Source organism: Dermacentor variabilis, chromosome 6 (genome assembly GCF_050947875.1).
Source record: "Dermacentor variabilis isolate Ectoservices chromosome 6, ASM5094787v1, whole genome shotgun sequence".
Taxonomy (NCBI): Eukaryota; Metazoa; Arthropoda; class Arachnida; order Ixodida; family Ixodidae; genus Dermacentor; species Dermacentor variabilis.
In genome coordinates this window covers 72,674,847-72,700,694 of record NC_134573.1, presented here as the reverse complement: position 1 = coordinate 72,700,694, position 25,848 = coordinate 72,674,847, and the positions used below count along the sequence as shown (strand labels likewise).

General features: G+C 45.6%; 1 protein-coding gene across 1 annotated transcript; it reads right to left on the bottom strand.

The window, feature by feature from the left end:
• Positions 1-889: 889 nt before the first annotated feature.
• Positions 890-25,683, bottom strand: LOC142584209 (uncharacterized). Its single transcript, XM_075694368.1, has 6 exons — positions 25,580-25,683; positions 24,518-24,669; positions 23,649-23,716; positions 16,284-16,367; positions 2,501-2,641; positions 890-1,002 (listed from the first exon to the last, which is right to left on the bottom strand). The coding sequence occupies exons 1-5, from the start codon at positions 25,673-25,675 to the stop codon at positions 2,502-2,504; spliced, it is 540 nt and encodes a 179-aa protein (XP_075550483.1). The 5' UTR covers positions 25,676-25,683; the 3' UTR covers positions 890-1,002; position 2,501.
• Positions 25,684-25,848: the final 165 nt, after the last annotated feature.

The following is a 25,848-nucleotide window of genomic DNA, read 5'->3' as shown; positions in this document are numbered from 1 at the left end:
GCGAAACCGGACCACTGGTTAAAGCCACGTGGTTTTTCTCGCTACCGTTTATCAAGTGCACAATGCACTCAAATCAGTCAAGGCTACTGTTGCACGCAACTACAAGAGACGATAGCTACCAGTGGGTGGCCACGAAGTTGTGGCCTATATTTTCTGAAGGATTCATTACGTCTATCGCTATGCATCGTAAACGTGGTCGTCCATATGCAGCCTGTTCTTTACATTCAAGGTAATGCCTAAACTTAATATGGTGCTGTGCTCCTTATAGGAGAGCTGAAGTTTGTTCGGTAATGATGGCCACCGTAATAAGAACGTTTATTCGCAAAACATTTGCCTATAAAAGCTTGCGATCAAGCTGAAAGAGCATTAGTATTCTATTTCTTTCATTGCTTGTATCTAGAGCGCAACCTAATGTAAGTACTATACATACAGCCTCATCGAAAGAAAAATGTGTCATGCAGCTCAAGATACAGCGTTGTGGCGCAGTGTAGCTCATCTGCTCTCGAAGAGTAGGCAGTTACGATGGTGACTCGGTCATGAAAAGTGCACATAGTGACGCATCTAAGGTAATTCTACTGGCTTTACCAAAATTCACAGCGCGGCCGTACGTGTGTCTGGTTAACCTTCCCGCCTTTCCTGTCTTCTATTTCTCTCCCTCTTTCTCTCTCTCTCTCACACACACAAAGTGTCACTTTTGTCCGCTGGTGCGTTACATATTTCAATGGGCAGCCATTCAAACACTCATTCTACTGGAACAGTTGACGCTGAAAATCGTTATAGTAGGAAATTGATGATTCAGTGATGAACTCAGTGAAATGAGTCAAGTTCGTAGCAGATTTGTGCTTCATACACCCGGAGAATGTGTGTGTTGGGAAAGCACAGGTGTTTTTGAGTGTTCTTCAACGTTTATTACACAATAGCATTCACTCCCCCGATGAAAGTGTTGAAGGTGAAATCAAAGACTTGCGGTTTTGGGGCTGGTGGTAATATGTTCGGTTATTCCTGCAAAAGAAGCAAAGCGGGAAGAGTTTACAAAACGTTTCATTTGCATACACGCTTCATAATAGCGGGTTATGTTATCTATCCTCGATGTGGCAATGTTTGATATCTTAATAGGCTCCAAATAAAGCAATAGCTGCTTACAACAGCAGGGTATAACTGAAAGAAAAATAAAATAATTATTAGTGTACTTCTGCCGATTTTCCATACGTTTTCTGTATTAGCAAACGCAAATCAGGGCTAATCAAAAACAAGAAGCTTTGGGTTCCCACAGGCAGTAAGTAAGCTGCCATTCAAGATACACTCGTTATAAGCATTGTAACTTTAAAAATTACACATTCACTGGGCCCCCTTGCACGCCCACCTAATCGATTCAAGGCATCATTACAATTGTGCCTTAGTGATAGAGTTATAGGCGACGTTGACTCTGTAGCCTGTTTATCAGACGTAAAATGTACCTGGCCTTTTGCTCTTTCCATCCTAAATAATATTAACAAGCGCGTTTGTTTAGACTTGCTGTTCTAAACATCTAAGCTACTCTTGCGAACCTGTTCACGACATGCATTGCCCAAGTGCACGCAATTAATTCGCTGTTCTTCGCCAACTAACCCAGGCATATACTTTTACATGTAATATTCTAATTGCAAGGATCAGGGGCTTGTGCATGCGCAGAAAAACTGCAACCGATCCGTCTTCACCTGTCGCGGCAGAACACAGAAAAGCTGCACCACCCTTTTTAATAACTCGGAGGGAGTGGGATCAATAAGCAATTCCATAGAGGTGTGCGATTATTCGATAATATCAATAAAAGAATGAAATGTTGCCCTATCGAATAATTGTATTAAATAAAATTGCCGGCATCCGCTAATATGAATATTTTCCACTAGTTAACGAATGGTTTTATTTCTTTTGTCAGCACAATCAACACAAAATGGGAGCAAAATTGTGATAAAATTATCTCAGCGGCCATAATACAGCAAAGCCTTATTTTTTTTCTTGTATGATGTGGGGTGTGTTATGGCGCAAGGGCCAGGTTTGGGCGAAGAGCTCCAATTTTTTTTTCTTGTAAAAGAACCGCACTTGGACACTGAATAATTCTGGGTACCCGAACAAACTGCGTCTTTCTTGGGAATATTATATTTGAAATATGAATGGAGAATACTTAGTACTTGCAAAGATACGTAAAAAAAACTTGCTAACGTTGTAAATGACTGCTATATGAACATTATTTTTTATTAAGGATCAAGGAGGACTGTTTTATTATTGATTACAATTTTAAAACTATCAAAAACAAATTCGATTCTTTGTTGCCGTTATTTCATTCTCAATGGGTCAGATCTGGAAATCTGCTGTTCTCACTACACATATCGCACCCACATATTCTCGCACCAAAATAGCGAGAAATATTTCTTCCTAGTGTCTCAGGGAATCGCGAGTTATTGGAAACTCGATGCCAATGCATGAACACAAAGTACACAAGTAGTCGCGCAGCTCAACGTACATCACCACTCGGCGAGTTCATCACCGCTGCAGAGGTCATCCTTGTAATGTGGGGCGCCGACCCCACAATTCTTCATGAACTCCTCCAAACATTTTTGGGGCACTGCATCTTCGGTTGTGTGTTTCGTCCACAGAGTGCATTCTGAAAAGGGAATCAGTTCGTGACATCTGTGTCTACAATTTCGGCTGACGAATTACAAGAACATTAGGGGAGAAAAAGAAGTGATATTATAGCCAAAGTTTCTGGGGGAATATACTAGTGGTTTTAGGGTGAGGCTACGGGAAGGTAGATTCCAAAAGATTCTAGAAATAATATGTGCCTACTTTGCAGCGGTAACTGTTTTGGCAGCGCGTCGCGATGCTTTCAGCGCTACTCATCAAATTAGCATAGAGGCTCTCAAAACATTTTGAAAAATATGACAAGATGATAGAACCGTCATAACTAGCACATATTTCAACGCCATGTTCTTACGTCAAATATCCAGCGTACGAACTGCTATGTCCTTTGCACGTCGAGTCGGACGCAATTTCGATATCGCCTCCCGGGCTAGTGAGAACGAAAAAAAAAACAAATAGCAAGAACTTCTTTCCTTAAACCAGGAGCTTGCGCTTTCATAAGGTGAAGTCTGAAGACAACTGCTATAAAATGAACTATAAACTATACGAGGCAAAGTAGATGGAGGCAGCACTAGAGTTGGTATTTCCCACTCTGCATTTCGACAGTATTCGGGGCAGAGATTCACAAGAAGATGGTTTCTTGTAGTAATCGAGGGGCCATAGTCCAAACAAGCAACGGGACATGGATTGTGTCGACCCGTCTTAATGTCTTTAATTGCTCTTCCCTGAGGCACTTGCGAAGAAGGTATTGTGGCACATGAAGAAGAGGTCCTACGTCATTGCTCCCTGGTACAATGCATGTACAGAGACGTTGGTGTGGACGTAAGGCCACGTTACACATACACCACCTCCACAGGCGACGTACGTAGCGCGCGCATGCGCTTCTGCGGAAATGCAGCATTTATCTTCATTCGTATAGGCCGTCCGGGAAACAAAATTGCCCCATAGAATGCAATTATTATTTAAAAGTAATTTGTGCCAGAAGATGTTGAAAGAATGACTTACACACAACCTGCAGACATGATAGCATTGGATTGTTGTTCGAATATACGAAAAAAAAACATTAACCCCTTACGCGGAAACTCAAACACAAACACTTTTCCAGTTACCGCGTTCTCGGTGAACACACCAGAAAAGATCTCCGACCAACCAGAGCCTAATAGCAACGCTGAAAAAGAAACGGTAATAAAGTGAACGAAACCGTGAGCGAGGAAACCGAGACGGACATTCATGTTTTCATGCTGTTAGGGCAGAGAGCCAGACGGGTGGTCGATTAGGACACATGAAACTAGTGCGTGAGCTTTTTCTCCTGCAAACAAGAAACAGGGATGAACAACAATAGTTTCGAGCACGGTAGGTTGTTTTTGAAATATAATGAGGCGGCCAAATACCAACGGTTCTTCATGCGCGACCACGGGTACATTCGGGCGTCACCACTGGTGCTGATGCGCATTCCAAAGGCTACGCCAGAAGTCACATTCTGTACATAATCTATTACAGGAGCTTTTTTTGCTTTACGGTAGGTGACATTGTTATACGTATCGTACCGATAAACGTACGTGCTTTTGTGACGAGCGATGATTTGTGGCACATTCGGGTAGTGGTTTCACAGCAATCTGCCCACGCTATGATAATGGCTGAAAATTGCTTGAAAGTTGTATTGCAGGAGTAACCAGTCATGGAGGTGATGCTTCTACTTCCTAATCAGAAGTGGTGCGTGCCTACGCTAGCAGAAGCGCGGAGTTGCTCTTTTGCGTGTAGTTGGGACAGCACACAGATCGCTCTAATACGGCCACACGAATATGCCGTTAGCAACAATGGGGAGGCAGTGAAACAACGTTCACCCCAAACAAACATAAGCACCGTACGACTGCAGGCCCTCCTTCGCACGCAGTGTGCAGCCCTAGAAAAATATGCATCGTGCCTTAGGTGCTAACAGAAAATGTCGGCGAAAAAGTTACGCCATGTAAAGAAACTAACAAGCCCTGGAGGATATGAAGTTTCAAAGAGTGTTAGCATGCCTATAACGACTTGCGAAAAGACAGGCCTGCCTTTTCCAGCCGGGCAACACCATGGCCTTCATGACTTGGAAAGTGGCAGGTGCCGACCAACACCCCTTTGGCAAGACCTCCAACTCATCGAGGCCTTTCGAGGTGTTGAAGGTAGTCTTCTCTCGGTCACTCTCTTCAGCTTCTATTTTCCGATAGCTAGTCTTGCGATTCATCGAGGAAAAATATCGCAGGAGATTTAAGCACTTCCTCGGAGTTGTGAATGTGAAAGCAAAAAAGAGTACTTGATCTCCGATGTAGGGTCCTTCAAGCTATGGACACCTCGTGGGCTAGCGAGCGCGTCGGGTCGCTTGGGCGACGCCTGTTAGGTATCACAAGGCTGGCACTCTTCGATCTGTGAGGTCATACTACCTTGCCCGACTGCCACAAAATTTAATTGGGACGCTCGCGAGTAAGCCATGCTGATTTTCAAGTCACCGCTTACGTGCCGCCGGACTTGGCAATATGAAATTCGGTCCATGTAGCCCGATATCATAAAACACGGTGAACAGACCTGCTTTGTACGAGGCACTTGTTTAGCCCAGCGGTAAAGAAACTCGGGTTCTTAAAGTGGAGCCGTAGGTTCGAAACTCGCTACAGCCAACATTTTTCTTTTTCAACATGTTCTGTTTGTTTAACAGTCATTTTTATAGCGATTAGCGAGGCGATCTTATAACGCAAGCCAGAGATTGCGCGGCCAAGAAACGCGCCGATGGCACAGGCTCCCCTCACGCAACACCTACCGGTGCGTCATGTGTTGCGGCAGCACATACAGCCTTTCGCCCTTTGCTCCGTTTAGGCGCGCAAGTTACGTGGTGTCGTCGCAGGCAATGAATATTTGTGGGCTGTTTCAGTGCTACAAATGCTGGATTTTTCGCTCGATCAGCCACCTGATCCTGTCGCATCAAAATGCCATTGGCGACCCTGTTCAGACTGTCCTTTCTCCATGGGAGTGAATTTACGACATTAGACAGTTTTAGTTTAGCGTCCGCAACTATAGCGTACGCTATACGCTATAATATAGCGTACGCTAAGCAGCGCACGTTTTCTACAATTTTAGTTGGCCGGCGATATCTTCGGATCTCAGAGGCCATATGCCGTCGTTGCGGCTATTTCGCGCCTTTAGCGACAGGTGGCGCTGACATCTCGAACGTTTCTTTCGTTAGGCTTCGACTCGTTCGAAACGAGAAGCGATCTCGAAAACACCACGAGGTTATCCATAATACTCTGTCGTCGAAGCGGCCTGAGACTAAGCGAAAGCCGTTTACACAGTCATTTGCTACGAACGAAGTGCATTTTACAAAAGCAACGCCAAATTCAATTCGAAGTGGGCAGCCGGGACCGCCGCCATGTTTCTCGCAAGCTCCGCAAACCCCGCAAAAACGCTAACGCTAACTCGTTTGCGTTGCGTACGCCCGCTATACCCGCTATTTCGTTTAGCGTTCAGCGCATGCGCAGTGACGACCCGCTATTTTTTAGCGTACGCAATGGAATAGCGTACGCTATACTAAAACTGTCTATTGTTCAGGCGGTGTTAAACGACGCAGAAACGCAGGGCTCTATTCTTCACTAAAGCTAGCGAAGAAGCATCTAGGTTCTTCGACGGCTTGATGATTTTGTCGCGCAGCATTTCACTGATCCGTTGCTTTATGCATGTTCTTACTTGGATCGGTACTAGGTGTGGGTTCTTTTGAAATGGTCGAGCGCATTCTGCTCTTCAGAATGGTCGAGCAGCTGGTGTTTGACGAATCTTTGATGACGTCAAAAATCTGTGATTTCATCATTAGGGAGACTTTGAAACTGTGCCAGTTTGCACATTGCAAGCCTCGAATTGAGGGGGAAATTTTAGAACTAGATAACTATAGGGGGAATGGGAACCAGGATTCGAGAAGGCAGGAAGGAAGCAAGTGCAGCATTCGAAATAAAGTACGCGTGACTAGGGATGCGGACTTGTTGCTGGTTCATCCTGAAACAAAGAAGTTGTAGCGCAGAAAGGAAACAAGGACACGAGAAAGCACAAGTACGCTCCGCGTGTGCATTTTTTCCCTGTACAATTCGCTTGTTCCTATATTAGCAACCGAGAATCCCGCATTATCAAACCTACTGACTTCAGAACTAAGGTCATTGTGATAGAGCCGATTGGATCCTAGAGGACAAAGGCGCAGTTGGTTTACGGGGTGTCTTCCCAATGTATGGGAACGCAATTCTCTTTTGAGGTGTTGGTATTTCTCTCTGGATTTGTTCAGCATCACCTTCTTTTTGTCCACATGGAATCGAGCGATTCCCGCTGCGATGACTATTTGATCTTGCAGGAGATGCTCGTCGCTCGACGACGCCTTCTCGGTGGGGTTGGTAATATCGATGAATTGTTGATCGACTAACCTAATTGATGAATCCCGAAAAACATTTAATCTTCATCGATGTCCACCTTTCATTTCGTCGACCCATTTGATTAGACCTGTTCGATTAATCATTTTCGAGAATTTGACAGGAGGCAAGCTGAAATTTTGAAGTCGTACTGGAACGGCGGCGCTGTGCAGCCACTGTGCCGCTGTGTCGGTGCGACTGTCGACTGTTCTTCTGAGTCCAGTTATAATGTCGAGCCGAGCTCTTCCTTCACACCGCCCACGCCACCACGCCACCCAAAACCAGAGGCTTCACATGCCCTCGCAATTCAAGGCATAATATAGCGACGCAGTCCACTAAAGATGTGGTGCAGCATTCGCGCCGGTTGGCGCATGTATTTGACATAGCAATGGAGTTCATGTCGATTCTAGCCAATGTTTTCGAGCGTCTGCTCTAGCATGCTCGTTTTGTGGCCATTTAAAGAAGATAGTGGTTTCATTCAGACATTCCAGCCAATTGACATTCATTAGCCCTTCAGAAAAGAGCATGTGATTTAAACTCGCAAATTAGTAATTTTCTTTTTCCTATGTGCATTCTGCAATTTCTTGCATATTCGACTTGCACTTTACCTTTCAGAACATTTTCTTGGGCGAGTTGGCGCATTCTTGAGAAGAAAAACAGAAGCGCGAGAAAACAAGGACGAAACGAGCACGCAAGACTGGCGCTTGTCCTTTGTGCTCGACTCGTCCTTGTTCTTTCGCGTTTCCGTCTTTCTCATCTTTCACGTTTGCAATTTTTCTTATTTCTCGTTTAACTGATTCTGCACTCAGTGCCATTTTATAACATATATTTTTATGTTTTCAAAAGTCACTCTGACCAAGTATATTTAGTTTTTAACAAGTTAAAGATTATTCTTTATCAAATGTTTATACACTTTTGTGTCAAACTTGGTTCCACATCTAAAGTATTAAAGTACGAAGTCCTATAGAAGTAGCTAACTGCGTTTCAACCTTTTATACGTACCCGGCAAAATTTGGTTAAACAATAATTTGACCAATACCCTACATAGAGAGCGATAAATCTATTAAAGGCTAGGGCGATGAATGATTAATTGTTAATCGAATACAAAAATTATTCCACCATCCCTAGTTCGCATCTGCGGGCGTTAGAGCGCCGAAGAAAATCATAACGCAGCAGCGAGATGGGAACTTACTTGCTTTAGCAGAAAATTAAAGTCACGCTGGCTGAACATCTTGTATATATTGGGAGCATTAAATTGCCCCTTCATCTTCTTCATCTGTATATATTCATCATCATGGCCAGTGCCATCGTCTTCAGCGCAACCGGCTAAAGAAATCGTTGAGGCGTCACAGCTGTCTCTCAAGCGGTGGAGGTTGCTCTCGATCGCTTGGTCTTCTACGCCGTCGAGTTTCCCTGCAGCTTCGTTCAGGTCGCCGCTGGCAGCGTCTTTCCGCCACCATGCCCCCGGAAGATCCTCCAGGAGCCTCCGACGACACCGTCTCTGCCACACCGGCCGTTCCTTGATGGACCGGCAGCACGTGGCAGCGCGATCCCACCATGTTCGCTGGCTTTCGTAGGGACGACATTGACGACTGGCTGGATATGACCGCGAGAGTGAATCTAACCGATGGGATGATATGCACAAACTTCCCAACGTCGCATTCTACCTCACTGATGTTGCCAGGATTTGGTTTCTTAACCACGAGAGCACCTTGCCCGACTGGGCGGCATTCTAACACAAGCTTCGGCAGATTTTTGGCGCCGCCAACGTCCGCTCTGTGGTCGCCAAGAAAAATCTTGATAGACGCATGCAACTTCCCGGGAAAACATACACCTCTTATATCGAGGACATCCTCTCTCTTTGTCGCCGTGTTGACGCCAACATGACGGAATCTAATCGTGTTCGCCACATCCTAAATGGCATTGCACACGTCGCGTTCAACGCACTGGCGATCGAGAATCCGAATCCCGTTAACGATGTGATCGCGACTTGCCAACACCTGGACGCACTGCAGGGCATCCATTTACAACCTGTCACCGGTGACGCACCTCCCTCCTCGGATACGGACCTGCGCCTGCTGATTCGGACTCTCATAAGCGAAGAGCTCTAAGCGTGTGGCCTGCTGAGTCCTCCCATTCTCTAGCCTGAAGCTTCGGTTCCTGGCCAGCGCGACATCATCAAAGAGGAGCTGTCCTCCATGACCGGCGCTGCGAGCTGTGCCCCTCCTTCGAAATCGACTTCGTATGCTCAGGTTACGGCTACGCAACAAGCATTCGTTCGGACAGCGCCTCGGCTCCAGCTACTGCTCCCAACCATCTGCCGATTCTAGCACCCCGTCCGCCTGCCAGAACATTTTACACTACCCGGCCTGCGCCCCGCCTCATTTGTTGTTATTGCGGTATTCGTCGGCACATATCGCGTTTTTGTCGAAGACGACAACAGGGCGAATGCCGTGGCTACTATATTTAAGAGCGATACCCACTGCATTCGCCGAGTCCCTACTAGTGCCAGCTTTCCCCGCACTCATTTTCTCCACCTCCCGAAGCGCCTCGCAACTACCATCCAGGGCGCCGCCGCTCGCCCTCCCCTCTTCGACGCTCGACATCACCATTGCAACCAGCCACCCGCACTCCTGACCACCTATCGGAAAACTAGATGGTGCAGCTTTTGTAGGGAAAGCTGCATGGCTAGCACAGACTGCAATTCCTCGAGCGTGCCAGGCCAATACTTTCTTCGTGTGTGCGGAAGGTGTACCTGCTCTAGCATTGATTGATACGGGAGCAGCTATTTCTATTATTCATGCTGGCTTGTGCTCACGTCTATGCAAAGTTACTACACCTTACAATCGAGCTCTTTTTCGTGGTGGAAATAATATTGTGATTCGGCCATCGGTGCAATGCACCGTTCGAGTTTCGATCGACTGGATACGCCACCATATACAGTTCGCAGTGCTTCCTGTGCTCACATGCTTATACGAGATGGGATTTCCTCCCTTCGGCGTCCACTTTCACCTCGTGCCGTCAACGCCTCGTTAACTTGACAGAGACAGGCAATTCTGACGACATGCACGAACCGCGCCTTGGCTTACAAACTGCTGACGATTGTATGATGCCATCTGGCCTCGAAAAACTACTTGTAGTTTACTCTGACATCACCGATGGTGACGTTTTTGTTGTACCGTCAGCCCGGTGCCTATGCAAACGGGTTGCTCTGGCACCCAGCCTTGTTCGCTTCCCCAACGGCACGACCACTTTGGCTGTACTCATCAGAACCACTGAGCCAGTCCGGCTTTCTAATGGCCCCGTTCTCATGTGCGTCTTGGACACTCAGCCTCTCTCTGTGTTTACCTCGACTACTGCTGTTTCGCAACCACCCACATCTATAGATCACGTCCTTGATTCTGTTCTCGCTAGTACCATCAGCTCCCATCTAACGGCACAGCAGACGGGGGAGTTACTGATGTTGTTATCGGAGCATAAAGACTCCTTCGATGTCCAATCTCATCCTCTAGGACAGACTCTGCAAAGGCTCATCGCATACACATAGATGGAACATCCATCGTGCGCCGGCGGCCATATGGCGTTTGTTCCGCTGAACGTCAGATAATCGATACCCACGTTGCCGACATGCTGAAACGTAGCATAATCCGCCCTTCCTCAAGCCCTTGGTCCTCAGCTGTCGTTTTGGTGCGTAAGAAAGACAGCTCAGTGCGATATTGAGTAGACTACCGTGCCTTGAACAATATAACCCGCAAGGATGTATATCCACTGCCCCGAATCGATAATGCGTTAGATTCATTACAAGGCGCGGAGTATTTCTCCAGCCTTGATCTGTGCTCCGGATACTGACAGATCCCTATGAACGAAGCAGACAAGGAAAAAACCGCCTTTGCCACAACCGATGGGCTTTACGAATTCAACGTAATGCCTTTCGGCCTGTGTAATGTTCCCGCCACATTTGAGCGAATGATTGACACCATACTACGGGGCGCAAGTGGAAAACTTGCTTATGCTACCATGACATCATATTTTCGTCGACCTTGCATTAGCACTTGCAGCGCCTCGACGAAGTCCTGACGTGCTTCTCAGGTGCTGGCCTTCAGCTGAATACAAAAAAAGTGCCACTTCGCCAGCAAAACCATCAAAGTACTCGGACACCTTGTCAGCAAGGAGTGTTTTCGACCGGACCACGACAAGATTACCGCTGTCCTCCGCTTCCCCAGGCCTCAACGCGCGAACGACTTCCGTAGCTTCCTTGGTCTAGCTTCGTATTTCCGGCGCTTTATACTTCATTGTGCCACCATTGCGGCGCAGCTCTATCAACTCCTGCTTCCTGGAGTTCTCTATGTATGGCCTGATGAATGCTCAACTCCTTTTGACGCCCTCAAGCATGCGCTCACGTCCGAACATGTGCTTTGCCATTTCGACAACACCGCACGCACTCTTCTAATACTGACGCGAGGGGCCACGGTATGAGCGCTGTTTTTCCTCAACGTCAGCAAAATTCCAAAGAACGTGTGATTGCATACGCAAGTCGCACGCTAACAGCTGCAAGGAAAAATTGTACGATTTCCGAGCAAGAGCGTCTCGCCATTGTTTGGTCCGTACAAAAATTTCGGCCTGATCTGCACGGCCGCGCCTTACGGTCGTTACTGATCACCACGCCTTTTGCTTGTTGGCCACGCTAAAGAATTTAACGGGATGTCTCGGCCGTTGGATACTTCGTTTACAGGAATACTACTTCGACGCCACCTACAAGTCTGGAAAGAAACATCAGTATGCCGATGCTTTCTCTCGTTGTCACTTCCCACCATCTTCAAACGCTGCTTGCTTAGCACCTTCCGCGAGGAAACCCAGGACGTGTCGCCTGCATTCACTGCGCTCGCAGCGCTCGAACGGCTCCCAACCAGCCATCCTGATACGTTTGTCTCTTGCGAACGTAATGACTCCTAGTGCCACTCCGTTATGGACGTATTCGCGGATCGTCTCGCACACCTGCACTCGGCTCCGTCGGCTGTTGAATTTCAAGATCTAAAATCCGATGTTATACCGGTACGTGTTTCATCCCGAAGGACACCGATGGGTTCCTGTCGTTCCCCCATCACTTCGGTCCCAGATATTGGGGACCTTTCACGACGATCCCACGGCTGGTCACTATGGTTTCTATTAAACTTATGAGCGAATTTTCAGCCGCTTCTCTTGGCCCGGACTTGCAACCAGCGCAGCGAAATACGTGGTTTCCTGTCCGCAACCAACTAACCTCACCTCCGGCTGGAGTGCTCCAACCTGTCCCGTGCCCTGAAGCTCATTTCGCAGCCGTTGGTATCGACCTCTATGGACCACTACCCTTAACCACTGGCGGTAAACGATGGATCGTCACAGCTGTAGACCACTTGACACGGTACGCTGAAACAGCCGAACTATCTTCGGGATCCGCAGAGGAGGTTGCAGCCTTTTTCTTGGAAGCCATTTTTTTATGGCACCAAGCCTCACGTGTCCTTTTGAGTGACCGCGGCAGAACCTTTCTGTCTAAACTTCTCGACGATGTTCACCGTGTGTGCAATACCATCCATAAAACGACTTCCAGCTACCGGTCTCACCGAGCAATTTCATCGCACGCTGTCCGACATGATATCGATGTACATCAACCCTGACCACACCAATTGGGATGTGATTCTACCATTCGTCACTTTCGCATACGACATGGCCGTCCAGCGCACTACGGGGTACTCGCCTTTTTTCCTTGGTCAACATCCTCGACATTTTTCTCTGCGGTGTCCCCGTGCCCTCGTCCACTTCAATGTGTGAGCAGTTCGTTTCGCGCATTGCTCGGTGTCGCCAGTGTGCCCGCCTCAGCACCGGCGCCGGTCAACAAAACGCCAAAACTCGCTATGATGCATCTGGAGACGAAGAGTTTGTGTTACACCCTTCCAGCCTCGAGATGAAGTGTTACTGTGGACCCCAGTGCGCGCTTCTGGCTTGTGCGAGAAATTTTAGTCCTGTTTTATCAGGCCCTACATTGTTCGGAAACAGACTTCGCAAGTTAACTATCCTGTCACTCCAGTTGTTCCACCTTTGCTCCGTCAGGGCTCATACGCCAGGGCTCAGCCGCCAGGACTCATCCAGCTTCAAAGACATGTAATAGCAGTTCATGTGAAATCATCAAAAAACCACTGCGCAGCGTTTCGGTGCACCTGTAAGTACAGCGTGCAGAAATTTCTATTTTCTGTCCAAACATGTGATACGTATCACTAGACATGGTATGTGCATGTGTTCTGGAAAGTTTTGACTGTATCGGTGTTCGCTCGATGAAAAGCAGCGGCATCTGAGAACTTCCAACATGAATTGGGAAATGGTCTCACTTGTGCATGGCCAACCTAATGCTACCCTGAAACATCTAAGACCCAACCATTATAATATATTTTCGTCAGCCACCGGCATCGTTCTCACGCATTTAAAATCAAGCAGACCTGAAATCTCTATGCTATGACTTCGTTAGCCTCCTGCATGAGTATGATGGTGTTTCTTCGTACTCCAATAACTGCAGCTGGTAAATTAGTTCAGTACGTATCACCGTTTTGCTTCGGTACTGCCTTTTAGGTCGGTAAAGCGGTGATGTCCAGAGGAGATCGCTTACAAAATATTACGGTTTACTGTGACGGCAGAATTACCGTATAACTGGTGAGCTCACGGCAGTCCACGCGAAGAGCAAGACTGAACCAAACATATCGGTTTTCACGCTCTTCTTTCGCACGGACGAAACAATGGCTGACGCCACAACAAGACCTCGCATGCTCGTGCTACTTGCTTCTACCAAGGGCTATATAGACTGTGCCCATAAAGTCATCGTGCACTTTTGACCGGCCACAGGAAATCAATGAAACAAGAGAGAAATGTGCAATCTTCACCAAATAAAGGTAAACTCTCCAAGTTTCATACCTGTTCGGTTCAATTCCACGTGGCCTCCACTTCTTTAACCACGGAACACTTTGGTCACGGATTGGAATTTTGCTAGCCTCAGAACACACTGAACTCATCACCTTTGTACCGTCCACATCTCGACTGGCGTCAGCGTGGGCAGTGCCGCGGCTACGCAGTTCGTGGTGCGGCATCATCAGCTGTGAACACACAACCTTGTAGATCATTCGGCGAAAACTTGGACAGTTTTCCTTTCATTTAGTGAAGGTTTCACATTTGCAACCTGTTTTGTTGCTTTCGTGTAACAGGTCAAAGTGCGCTATGAATTTACGCACACGCTCTTGCACGAATATCTATGAGCCAGGATCAATCATTGCTTCGGACTCTCGCGCAGTCTGCAGCCGGTCGCTCCTCCACATGATAAGGGTGATTCACACTATCCGCTACGCTGTTATTGCTAAGCAAAACTATTTTATTCGTGCCAGAAAACTTTGTCCAACAAACGACGTACTCCCGCAGACTAAGTGCAAATAACAATTTGAAGAGACATGTCTTTTGCATAGACACGTAGGAGACAACACGGCCGGCTCAGATGTCTTCTGTGTCTTCTTTTAGTTTGTGTTTTGAGGTGCGGCAAAAAACATCTTTTAGCAAGGACCGCCTAGGCCACCAAGAAGTTCTGTTGCAAAAGTTTGAAAGCTTGTTAAAGGGCCCCTCAGCAAGCCCCATAGAAAATTTTGGTTATACGCTGGAAGTTACGTGTCCTCTAGGGAGCGTTCAGCCAGAAACTTTTGTCAAGTCGGCCCATTCTTAGCCGAGATAGAAATATTTCAGTGCCGCGAATCCATGATTTCAGCAGGCGGGTTCCAATCCATAAAGAGACTCCCTCTCCACTCACCCCGTCTAGCCTTCGCAAACGAAATTCCTTCCCTGCGTTCTCTCATGCCGGAGCTCGAGGATCGTGTGACACATATGTCCCGAGCCCCGCCGTCACTTTTTTTTTCTCGTCGCTTTCTTTTTTTGCAGCGCTACGCATTTCCGCTGACGGCGTCGCCCACGAGCTGCTGTCTCGCTTGCGGAGCACATGATATTGCGCGCTGTCCACAAGGAAACATGACCAGCGGCACAATTCAGTGCTACACGAATACTGAGGCAGAACAGGCGGATCGCAGACCATTATCACGCGCTGGAGAACGGTAAAAAATGGCATAGTTTCGGTGCCTGCGCACGTGACCGCACAACCGTAGAAACAAGCAGACGAAGCTGAAGTACATCACTCTTACTTCGGTGTGAAATAAAAAAAAAAAAAACACGCAGACATTCCGTTTGGGTGGTTTATTACCTTTAAACTTCAATTCGTCAATTGAAGCAACAGATAGCACAGATAACAGATTTTGTCTCGAGCAATTCTCGAAGTCACATGTCACCACGAGCGACGTCACACAGTGTACACGATTGCGTAGGCGCAGGGGCACGATTACGTCACCGTCTCTCTTGGAGAGCGGTAGCCGCGAGGAGACGGAAAAGCGGCTTTCGGTTTTAAATTTCAGATCTTTCCGCGGCGCGTATTGATGTAATACTCGGCACATACGATAGTTATCGCGCAATGTATGCTCTGCGCTTGTCAGCTCAAAATTGCCAGACCTGTTCAGGGGATCATTGAAATAATCAGCCCAACTTATTCCCCAGCAGAACGGTACTCACGCTACTAGAATCGCCATATGTCATTTCTACTCATTGGCGCTTAAGCACTGCATCGAACAAGAATGATAATTGTACGTTAACGTCACATCCCGGAAAGAATTTTCAGGAATACAAGACTGATCTCAAACGCTGATTGCAGGCCCAAACGCACGCACACACATCATGCTCTGTACTCAGTCCGCCTCTACGCCAGCGAAAACACTGGCAAGGCCGGTCTAAATACGTGCCATAAAGTAATAATTTAAAATATTAATTAGATTGGACATGTAAATGTTAAATTAGGTATTTTGATTTCTCGTAGAAGTAATCACTGCCTCATCCAGTAATTTAGGTAAGAAATTGACCATTCCTATCAGCCAAGGGCAAATATCTATAACTTCGTTGATGAAAAAAGACCCCATATACTAGACGTGGTGATCATATCGCCCATGCCTGTTTCGATAATGGGAGTATATATTTTACCTAGGGCAGCCGCAGGGAAGGTTTTCTTTGTTCATCCACTGTTCACCACGACGAATCTCCAACTACCTGTTAATTATTTCTCTTCTTTGCGTTTACCAGTCATTCAATTTCAGAAGCTAAATTCAACGCCGTCTACCAAAAAGCTCCAAAAATGTTCATTGTACTCACGGGGCTTCTTGACCGGAATGTAGCTGACAACGCAGTTGTCGTAGTCGGTGTAGTAAATCTTTGCTTCCCGAGACGGTCCGTCGTCTGAAGAAAACAATAAGTGTAGTGCGGATGTAAACCATTATATACAAAGACTCCTATACTTACCGCACCCTCCTTATTTTGTTCACAGAATCAGACAAGAAGTAACTACAGTATTTCCATTAGACAACACAAATGGTACATTTCGGAGCTATTTAGTCTAGGAAATAGTAAATTCTGGTTGAGAACATAGGTGTAGGTATGTAAGAAGCAAGTCTAGCGTGTTAAACGTAATAGGTCGCCCATAAAACGGTGGTGTGTGCTTTAGGATGTCGTTTGCCACTTGTATTAAAAATGGCCGGTGGGAAGACTGCATACAAAGAAATCAGGGTGGCTCGGTATATGAACCAAGGATACGGAAATAAATTTTTTAAAATCTAATCGAACGAAATACCAAATTAAAAGACGGTAGCTTTTAATAGAGAGATCTTATTTTGTAATATGCAAGGTTCTAGTCATTAACATGTTCTTTTTTCCTTGAGGTAATCTTTATTCGTGCACTTTTAGTGATGTAGCAACTGTAATTATATTAGGCCCAACCCTCGTTCTTAATTGGAGGTACGCCAATGCCCAGATTTTTTCATGCGCGAGATAGGTTAATGTTAAGATGTGCCTAAACCTATGTATAGAAGAGTTTCTGCGTTTTATTGCATCGAAAAGTGTCCTCTGAGGCCTGTGTCGAACCCACGACTTTGAGCTGAGCAGCACAAAACCATAGCCACTATGGTACCGTGGTAAGTACCTTTGCTACTTTGTAATGTTTCCTTGTGTACGTTCAGAAGCAATATTGGACCGGACACCAACTTTGGGAAAATCTGCGAACACTGGAAGGTGAAGAAGAAGATGAATAGAGGCAATGATAAATGTATACGGTAGTACACTAGCGCACCAGCACCGTCTTGGGGCTAATGCAACGGGGCGTTGAATATGCAGATGTATGTATTTACATTGCTTTTTCATCTGTTCCTTCCATATTGTGTATATTCATCGTCCCTCGAGACTCTAAGGATATATTGCTCTGCTTGCATTTAGGTGAAATGAATTGGAGAAAACAAATGAAAACTACGTAATGTGAAGCACGCTTAGTTCGAAAAAGAATGGTTTTTGCGAATCATGTACCTACTCTTCAGCAAAGGGTTAATGCTTTGCAAGGTGTTGCAAACTGATCAAGCAAGGTTTTGTTTGTTGTGATGCCCAGTGACTCAAGTCGGTGTCAAATAGGTCCATTGAAGTGCGGCAAATTCCTATTGGTTACTAGGGCACGAACTTTGCGGCACAGATCCTGTATTACAAGTCGCGAATAACATGTGGCACATACCGAAATTAGCATCTGAAGGGTTCATTGAAAAGCAGCCCATACGCAATGATGCATACCTATCGCACATACACGGAGGAACGACGAACATTGTCCGGTGACCGACGTGGGCCTCAAACGCATTTATTGAAGATCGGCACGTATTCAATTCAAACACCCACTTGTCGAGTCAACATACCAAACTCTGGATATGTTTTACCTGCAATTAGCTGTCAAATCAATGAATTCGGGAAAAAAGTTGTAGTTTTGCCCGAGAGGCAGAACATCGATAACAATAACAAGTTTGTAGAGAGCTTTACGGAAGATAGTAGCTTTATCGGCCGTATTAAATTGTAAACATTCGCTTACTGATTACACTCACAAGAATAAAGTCAACCGCGCTCAAGCTAACAAAAACCAATTTCGATGGATGACCGCGCAGACTCGCTGTGGAAACGCTGGTGTAAGGAAGCTGGGCAGCAACTGCGCGAGAATTTATGTCCGTGCTGCCGGTCACTTCAACGCCACCTAAGCGGCGGGAGCACCGTGCACACGATCCTATCAGCACTTGCCGCACACTGTCGTCATCGTTCATCGCTTTCGATATAGGGCCGTCGCAGACGCCGTGCCACACTCAGCCGCCGCCGGAGTAGAACGCCCCTCTTTCATTCCCTCTCTTCACTCCAGTGCCGTGCGCACGACGGAAGACGGCGCGATTCCTCTCCGCTCTCTACCCTTGCGCGCAGAAGATTGAGCCACCAGCATCGGCTCCCCCTCGCACATCCAGCATACGGCCTCGGCGATGATTCTGTTGTCCTTGGACTTTACACAGAACTTCACGGCAACACCAATGGCCACGGCAGAAATGCGTTTGGAATGAGCCTATAATTGCTATCACAATAAAAGGGGGAATTACGATTGGCGAAGACTGACCCTGTGAGCGCGTGACGCTACCATTCTGTAGTTCAGCATAGTAGACCAACATGTTCGTAGTCTTACAATGTCGCAATTTGCAACAAGAAAGCTGCAGTATTGTTTTGTGGCTAAAACACTATACATACAGGTGGAGGTACAGTGCATACAACAAGGACAACGACTTTAAAGGAACCGCCTTTGTGTTTATGACACCCGATGACGAAAGACAATTATGTGTGGACAAGTTGTCAGACATTATAAAACCGAAACTTCCGTGATTAATTGCAATCCATGAAGAAAAATATTCAAAAGCCGCGATGCTTGGCCGTCCTCTTCTGAGTTAAGTGAGGACTCGAGTCATTTGCTCAAAAGTTGGACTTTCCCGATAAAAGCGGGACGTTTAGGAAACTTAGGAATTGGTCGCATTTTATATGTGCTTGCCTTCGGCATTCCACTACGCTTTTGCGTTTTAGAGAGTCTCTAGATAAGCTTTCTAGAAAACTGGGTGGAACTCGTCAAAAATGCGTCGGATTATTAAAAGGAATATTCAGTTCAATAGTAGAGATTACTGGGTCAGTCGCCATTGCTTCTTGCCCACTGTTAAATGTGTTCATTGCAACACACCTATATGACATGAACCTTCCGCACTAGAAGACTCGCATGCTAAATTTTCGCAGCAGTGTGCGGCGCTACTGGGCGAGTGCCAAGATTAGTGGCATTACGTCGCCCATTTCACGGGGGCACCAAAATTTTCGTGGATTTTATTCGAGATACACGCTCTTCTGTATATAGCTTTGAAAAATTATCAGTGCACACTTTTATTTGCTGGTGACAGAGCCTCTTAAGAATTGTCGTGAGAGGAAAAGGCAAGTAGTCACTCGGAAAAGAACGGTCAATTACTGTTCCTTTCTGCAGCAGCTACCACACACTTTTTCATGTTCGGCTTTCAGAGTTACTAGCGCGTGGCAATATATTCAAGTCGCAGAACGAAGCCCTAACTTCTGTATTCATGTGACAAAAGCCACGGCAAGCAAGGAGGTGTCTCCAAGATGCGTACTATACGGGGTGATTGTTTTTACATTTTAGAGAATTGTTACAAAAGAGTCTATGGTCAACAGCTTCATTCTAGTCTTTGAGCGCATGTTCGACGAGGCGGAGATTGCTTCCACGGGAAAAATGAAACACATAATGAACTAATTCACATGAATTTACTAATAACTTTCCTATTTCATTACTTTACAGCAGATATTGCTATTTACGAATTGTAGCCGGCGAGCTCGCAAGGCGTATTCACTTGTTATGAAATTCCAGGATGACACCACCTTTGAGATATGCGCCCTCAAGCTTGCAGTAAAAATTTACTGTTGTTCCAATTACCATTTAAAACAAAACGCTCTTTCATGTATTGAAGCAGGCAAGTAAATTGAACATCAATCTGTATTTTTTTTCGCAAAGTTGGGGAAATATTGCGTCAAAACTGTTTTTTTCCATGGAATTTTTTCCAAGTGCATACGCTTTGCACATTCCCCGGATGCAATTTTTAGATTGCAGTATGAGTCGTAAGATAATTAGTTAAATTTTTAATTACAGATTTTTGGTTGATAAGATCATTATGCATTTCGATTTCATCTACAAGTCCGCCTGTGTGAGTAGACTGGCTCAAGGACTATAATTAAGCTACCTGCCACATGCGATCTCCCGAAATTCTGTAAAATTTTAAAAGATTGATCCATCATAGTGGACTAATGAAAAGCATAAGGGAAAATAAAACATACATCCCGGCACCCCGATTCTGTGCCACCAAGTACACATCGCTCCCAGTCTAAGATAGGCTGCGATAAGAAACTTGATGCATACGTGAAAGTTGAACTTCATCTTCTTCTTGCTTTGCTCATTGTCTTAGATTTCATTCTCCCGCCTTCACCATGTTTTCTCTTGATGCACTAAAGCATACCTTCATGGTACGATGTGGCGGAAAGGGCAGACAAAGAAAGCATTGTGTTTAGCCCTAATGTATCTGTGTTTCATTTTTCCAAGTGAATAACCTGCACGCTTGTTCATTCATTGCTGCGTGCTTGTCTATTTTGTCGTTGTACATTGCTCTTATTTAACTTTATACACGCAGCCAAGGACAAAGGCAGTAAAAAATACAGTAGTAAATCATCAGTTTCACTCGTTACGTTTTCTTTCTTCTAGGGAGGCAGCATTGGCCTATTCTTAAGCGCATGACTAGTGAGAACTGCTCTATGTTGTCCAAAAATATCGCGCGCTGCCACCCTAAAGGAAAGCTTTGGCCAAAACCTTCTCAGTATGACTGTGAAGTGTATCCCACTCAGCATTGAATCAATATAGTGACAGAACATAATACCACTGCCGCAACCCTTATTTGTGAGATGTGCACTGCAATGTGACTCCTCACTCAGGGTTGGATGGATGGATGGATGGATGGATGTTATGAGCATTCCCTTTGCCACGGGGCGGTGGGTTGCGCCACTAAGCTGTTGCTATTACACTGCCTAACGTCCAACCTAAGTTAAACAATAAAAAAATAAAGAAAACACTATGATCTCCCACAACGAAATTTTCTGATCCCATATTGCGAACTATGCTTTTGTACGTCTCCGTTTTCTGTCGTTTCCCTGCTTTTCTTCCAACAGTCTTCCAATCGCCTCTTGCTAATCCCTACTGCGGACGTGTTTACTTTTCTACTGCTCTCCCTGAACCCAAGGGCTTCAAGTAGGTCAGTGGTGCCTAAATCAACCGCCGTGTAGCCGTCTTTACATTCTAATAAAACATGCTCCATAGTTTCCCTAGCTTTGCCGCAGCAAGCACATGCTTCTTCTTCCTTCTTATATATCGCTTTATAGGTGCGTGTTCTAATGCATCCCCACCTTCCTTCGAAAAGTAATCAGCTTCCCTTTGAGCTATCATGAATTATTTCTTTCCTTATTCCGTTTTTTCGTCTTATGTAGTTACTCATGGCAGGTTTCGTTCCGTTACTGCCACCCATGAGATTATTTCAGCCTCTCTGACTTTCCGCTTGACGTTCTTTGTTGCTGTGTTGTCCACCGCACAGGCCGCACACTTACTGGTAAGCTTCCTAGTTCTTTTCCTGCACTGTGAATCAATGTTTTTCGCGTACAGATGCCTGGACAATCTCCGAGCCCATTTACTTTCTTCAATATTCCTCAGTCTTTCTTCATACTCAATTTTACTGCGAGCTTCTCTCACTTCAAATCTAGTCCAGCCCATATCACCCTGCATAGCTTCATCTGTATTCTTCCCGTGAGCGCCCAATACGAGGCGACCCACTGACCTTCGGTTCCCACCGAGCCCTGATTGCACGCCTGATTTAAAGCAAGCAACCGCTTTTCCAAAAGTAAGTCCTCGAACCTGCATTTCCAGAAGTGAGTCCTGGTCTTCTATACGCAATCATTGTCATCTATCCGTAGCACCGCAAAGCATAAGAGTGGCCTCCGAAATTCACGGCGTGCCGTTATATGCGCATACTGAAGCAGCGAGGTTCCTCTCCTGCTGTTTGTTTCGTCATACACTGCGTCATTTTGTGGCGCTATCGAGCAATATGCGTGACTCCTCCTGGACAAGATTCGCATACTCAGTGACCTAATTTGGCGACAGCCGCATTGAAGAGCAGCACAAAGCTAGATCAATTGTGGCGCAGCTTGCTAACGCGTTGGGCTTCTGTTCTTGGAGACCCCATGTTAAATGCGTTCCATTCTGCCGAGCACTAAAGACCCTCCATACATGCTTTCCTCACAACGGTAAATACCGCCAACCTACCCTCCTTCTCTGCGCTCCTGCACTGCTCACCCCGTGAGCTTCCGGCGTCAAGCAGAACTTACGTAGTTTCCGCTACCGCTTTTAGCCAGAAGCGATATCACTACTGCATTAGTGAGCGAGGGGCAAGAAGCGAAAGTTAAGAAACCGGAAACGCATCAACCAGAGACGGAGACCCCGGAAATGGAATTGCGGAAAAGTAACAGTGAGCGGCGAATGGGAAAAGAGTGACGCCCGTCAAAGGTTGGCTATACGTAGCAAAAGCGACTGTGGCGCATGCATGGAGGGCCTTCACCCCGCATAGGTGAAACTTCAGACGTTTTGTAATGGTACATTCCGCTGGTAGAAACTAGCCATCCCGGTGTCGATAGATCGAAATGCAGCCTAGCTTCTATACTGCTGCATTGTCGCTACTGCACGCTACTTCCCGCAGCATACGCTTCGCCACTTAGTGGCGTAGCCGCAAAGTCCCTTCTAGGTGCAGACTGCATTGCCGCCCAGCATAGCAGTAATAAAAAAAATGTCTTTTCGTTATACGGCGGCACATACCCAGGGGCAGTTAACTAGTTCCTGAAGTCATCAAATACGCTTATTGTAAAGTGTCACACGCTTACTGGTACAGAATCAGTGACAGATGTCGGCATCAGAGAGGCTCGATGAAGAGCAGCACAAATTGAGTGCCGCATACGCAGTACTTCAAGTGAGCTTGCATAGATTCATTGAATATCGGCAGGTACTCAGTAACGCATCCGCAGTGACCCATGTCGCCATCAAAGAGATTCACTGATGAGCACAGCAAAGGTTCACTTTGGCACAGACACACTGACCCAAGTTGATTAGACGGTTAGTTTCAAACCTTTTTCCCCTTAGCGCATAAGCCCGACGCACTACAATTTTCACCATGGCCTTCCCCACAGAATTTCTGGGAAGTGGTTTGGGAAATTAGATAGATAGATAGATAGATAGATAGATAGATAGATAGATAGATAGATAGATAGATAGATAGATAGATAGATAGATATATAGATAGATAGAAAGATAGATAGATAGATAGATAGATAGATAGATAGATAGATAGATAGATAGATAGATAGATAGATAGATAGATAGATAGATAGATAGATAGATAGATAGATAGATAGATAGATAGATAGATAGATAGATAGATAGATAGATAGATAGATAGATAGATAGATAGATAGCCCCCAGAAAGTGCTCCTAGTACGCCGAGAATGTCATTCGCGTAAAAAATACTTATACAACCACTTGGCTCTTACCTGAGTCCAATGTGAAGCGAAATTTGTCAGGGCTGCTTCCTTCGAATACATACATGGTAAGCGTTTTTCTACAAAAAAAAGAAAATATTAGGAGAAATATATGCGCAGTCACATTGTGGAACAAACTAAATTACGCACAAAACATTTAGTCTATTTAGTAGACGCATATATGCTTGATGTAGCATCAATATGTCCCAAATAACACGCTCGTAATACGTTTTCCAGTCCTCATTACAACGAACTCTGGCTCTTTTGCGCACAATGCATCGATGGAATCTCAGAGAATATGATTAAGGTGAAAATACCTTCTAACGAAATAACGCAACCGGAATTTACGCCCTAGCAATGCATGAATTCTCGGATGCAACATTATAGATATCCAAAACGTGTGTACCTAGTACAAACTGTACATATATTTGGTTCACAAAAGTTGGTAGAGCCTCATGCCTTACTTACATCACCGTTGACTCACACCGTTGCACCATGACGACACCCTGCAATATTCTCCGCCAAATGTCTATATTAATGAAGTTATTCTTAAAATATTATTAATGTTTTTCCTATCCTCATCGCTTACTCACACCATCGTTGACTCACACCCTTGCGCATGATGACACGCTGTAATATTCTGCGCCAAATGTCTATATTAATTAAGTGTTAGTGCAACATCTATATTTACATCTAAAATTTAAGTTACACATGATGCAAAATGTTTTAGAATACAAGGCCTGTTGAGGAAGCATATAAAGAGTCATACGCAGATATATTCCCACTTGAGAAACTTGAGGGGCTTGGGACACGAAAACAATAATTCTCGCAGAAATCACCTTCCAATATATATGCTTCTACAGCGAGATATACCAACTCACTTTGATTTCCCACCATGTCCTCCAAAAAGCCAAACGTACTCCCCCTTCTTCTCTTCCGGCAGCAGCCACATTCTCTTTGCCGTCAGGCATTCGTATATGGTGTCGTTGTCGTTGTCAGTGACGGCGACTGCGAAAGGGAAATTTTCGAAGACCTGCGTGCAAGGCCATCATAACTGTATGTTGGTTAACAGTTATGGAAAGTGGTCATGCAGCATGTTGTCTTGTATTAAGCAAATAGATATGGCTCTTACAGGGACTCAAGACTAAATATATTTTTTAAACTTTCACGCCATGACATGCTTAAATTGTGCATGCGTGGCGGTATTCAATGATAAAAAACTGTAGGATGCTAATGCGCTCCAGTTGCGAGGTACATCCACATAAAGCAAACAAAACCCTTTATGGGGATCTGGAGATAGTGCAGGTCCTCCCCCATAAGAGCATATTGAAGCCGGTGCTCAGCCAGGAGCGTGGTCACAGATGCGCACCCTTTCTCTTCATCCCACGAGTCAATCCTTCTGCAGCCGTTGAAAACTTTGCCGATTTCCGAATTCTTTAGGTAATGCAAGAAAGCTGACAGCCGCACTAGATTAGGTCCTTCGAGTGACACAGGTGAGAGGGTTCCGACTGTCATTAGTAAAAGAGTTTTAGGGCACGGAGCATCGTAAGCACTATTTGTCTTCACCTTGATTTTTTAAAGAAATAGCGTAAGGGACTTTATTGTCCTTTAAAATTTAAATGTCTTCTTACCGCAGCTATTGAGGCAAAGGCTCAGAGACATATCGAGGACTACGAATAAAGGTCGTAAGCTTTAAGCAATTTTCGTCTCTGGCCGAAAGCATAAACAGACAGTTTAAGCAAAATACATTTTCGATTCGTCACTACGTACTTCTCTAGTTTGGTCTGTTACAGCAATACTGTCGTGCTGGCGTGCAACCGCCTCATCTAAAGTTCCTGCGCCAAGCACTATAAAACTTGAAACAGGGCCAGAAGGGAATCCCTTCGAAGTAATCTGAAGCTTCTGCCGAACATTGTCTGACTGGTACTTGAGTCAATAGTTACCTTGAAGCTGTCTGGAACATCGCCGGTTTCCTCAGCTGCTGCAAGCGACAGCAGTATAGTAAAGACGTGAACAACCAGAAAGCAAAAACGCTGCATACTGTTGTAGCAAGGTGGGGCCTACTGAAAGTAGCATCCCACAAACGTTCCTTATATTCTCCCCGTGGTGGCATGAAAAACATGGAGACACCGAGGTTTATTGCCTCTTTTTGTTGAATATTCCAGATGTCATCTGTGGTGCTTATAGAGTCCTTGTATAATAGAAAACTCAT

Coding starts and splice junctions, on each gene's coding strand:
- LOC142584209 (XM_075694368.1), bottom strand. CDS start 25,675: ATGCAGCGTTTTTGCTTTCTGGTTGTTCACGTCTTTACTATACTGCTG. Junction 24,670..25,579: donor ATGTTCCAGACAGCTTCAAG/GTAACTATTGAC, acceptor CCTTGCACGCAG/GTCTTCGAAAATTTCCCTTT. Junction 16,368..23,648: donor TCGCTTCACATTGGACTCAG/GTAAGAGCCAAG, acceptor TGTTTTCTTCAG/ACGACGGACCGTCTCGGGAA.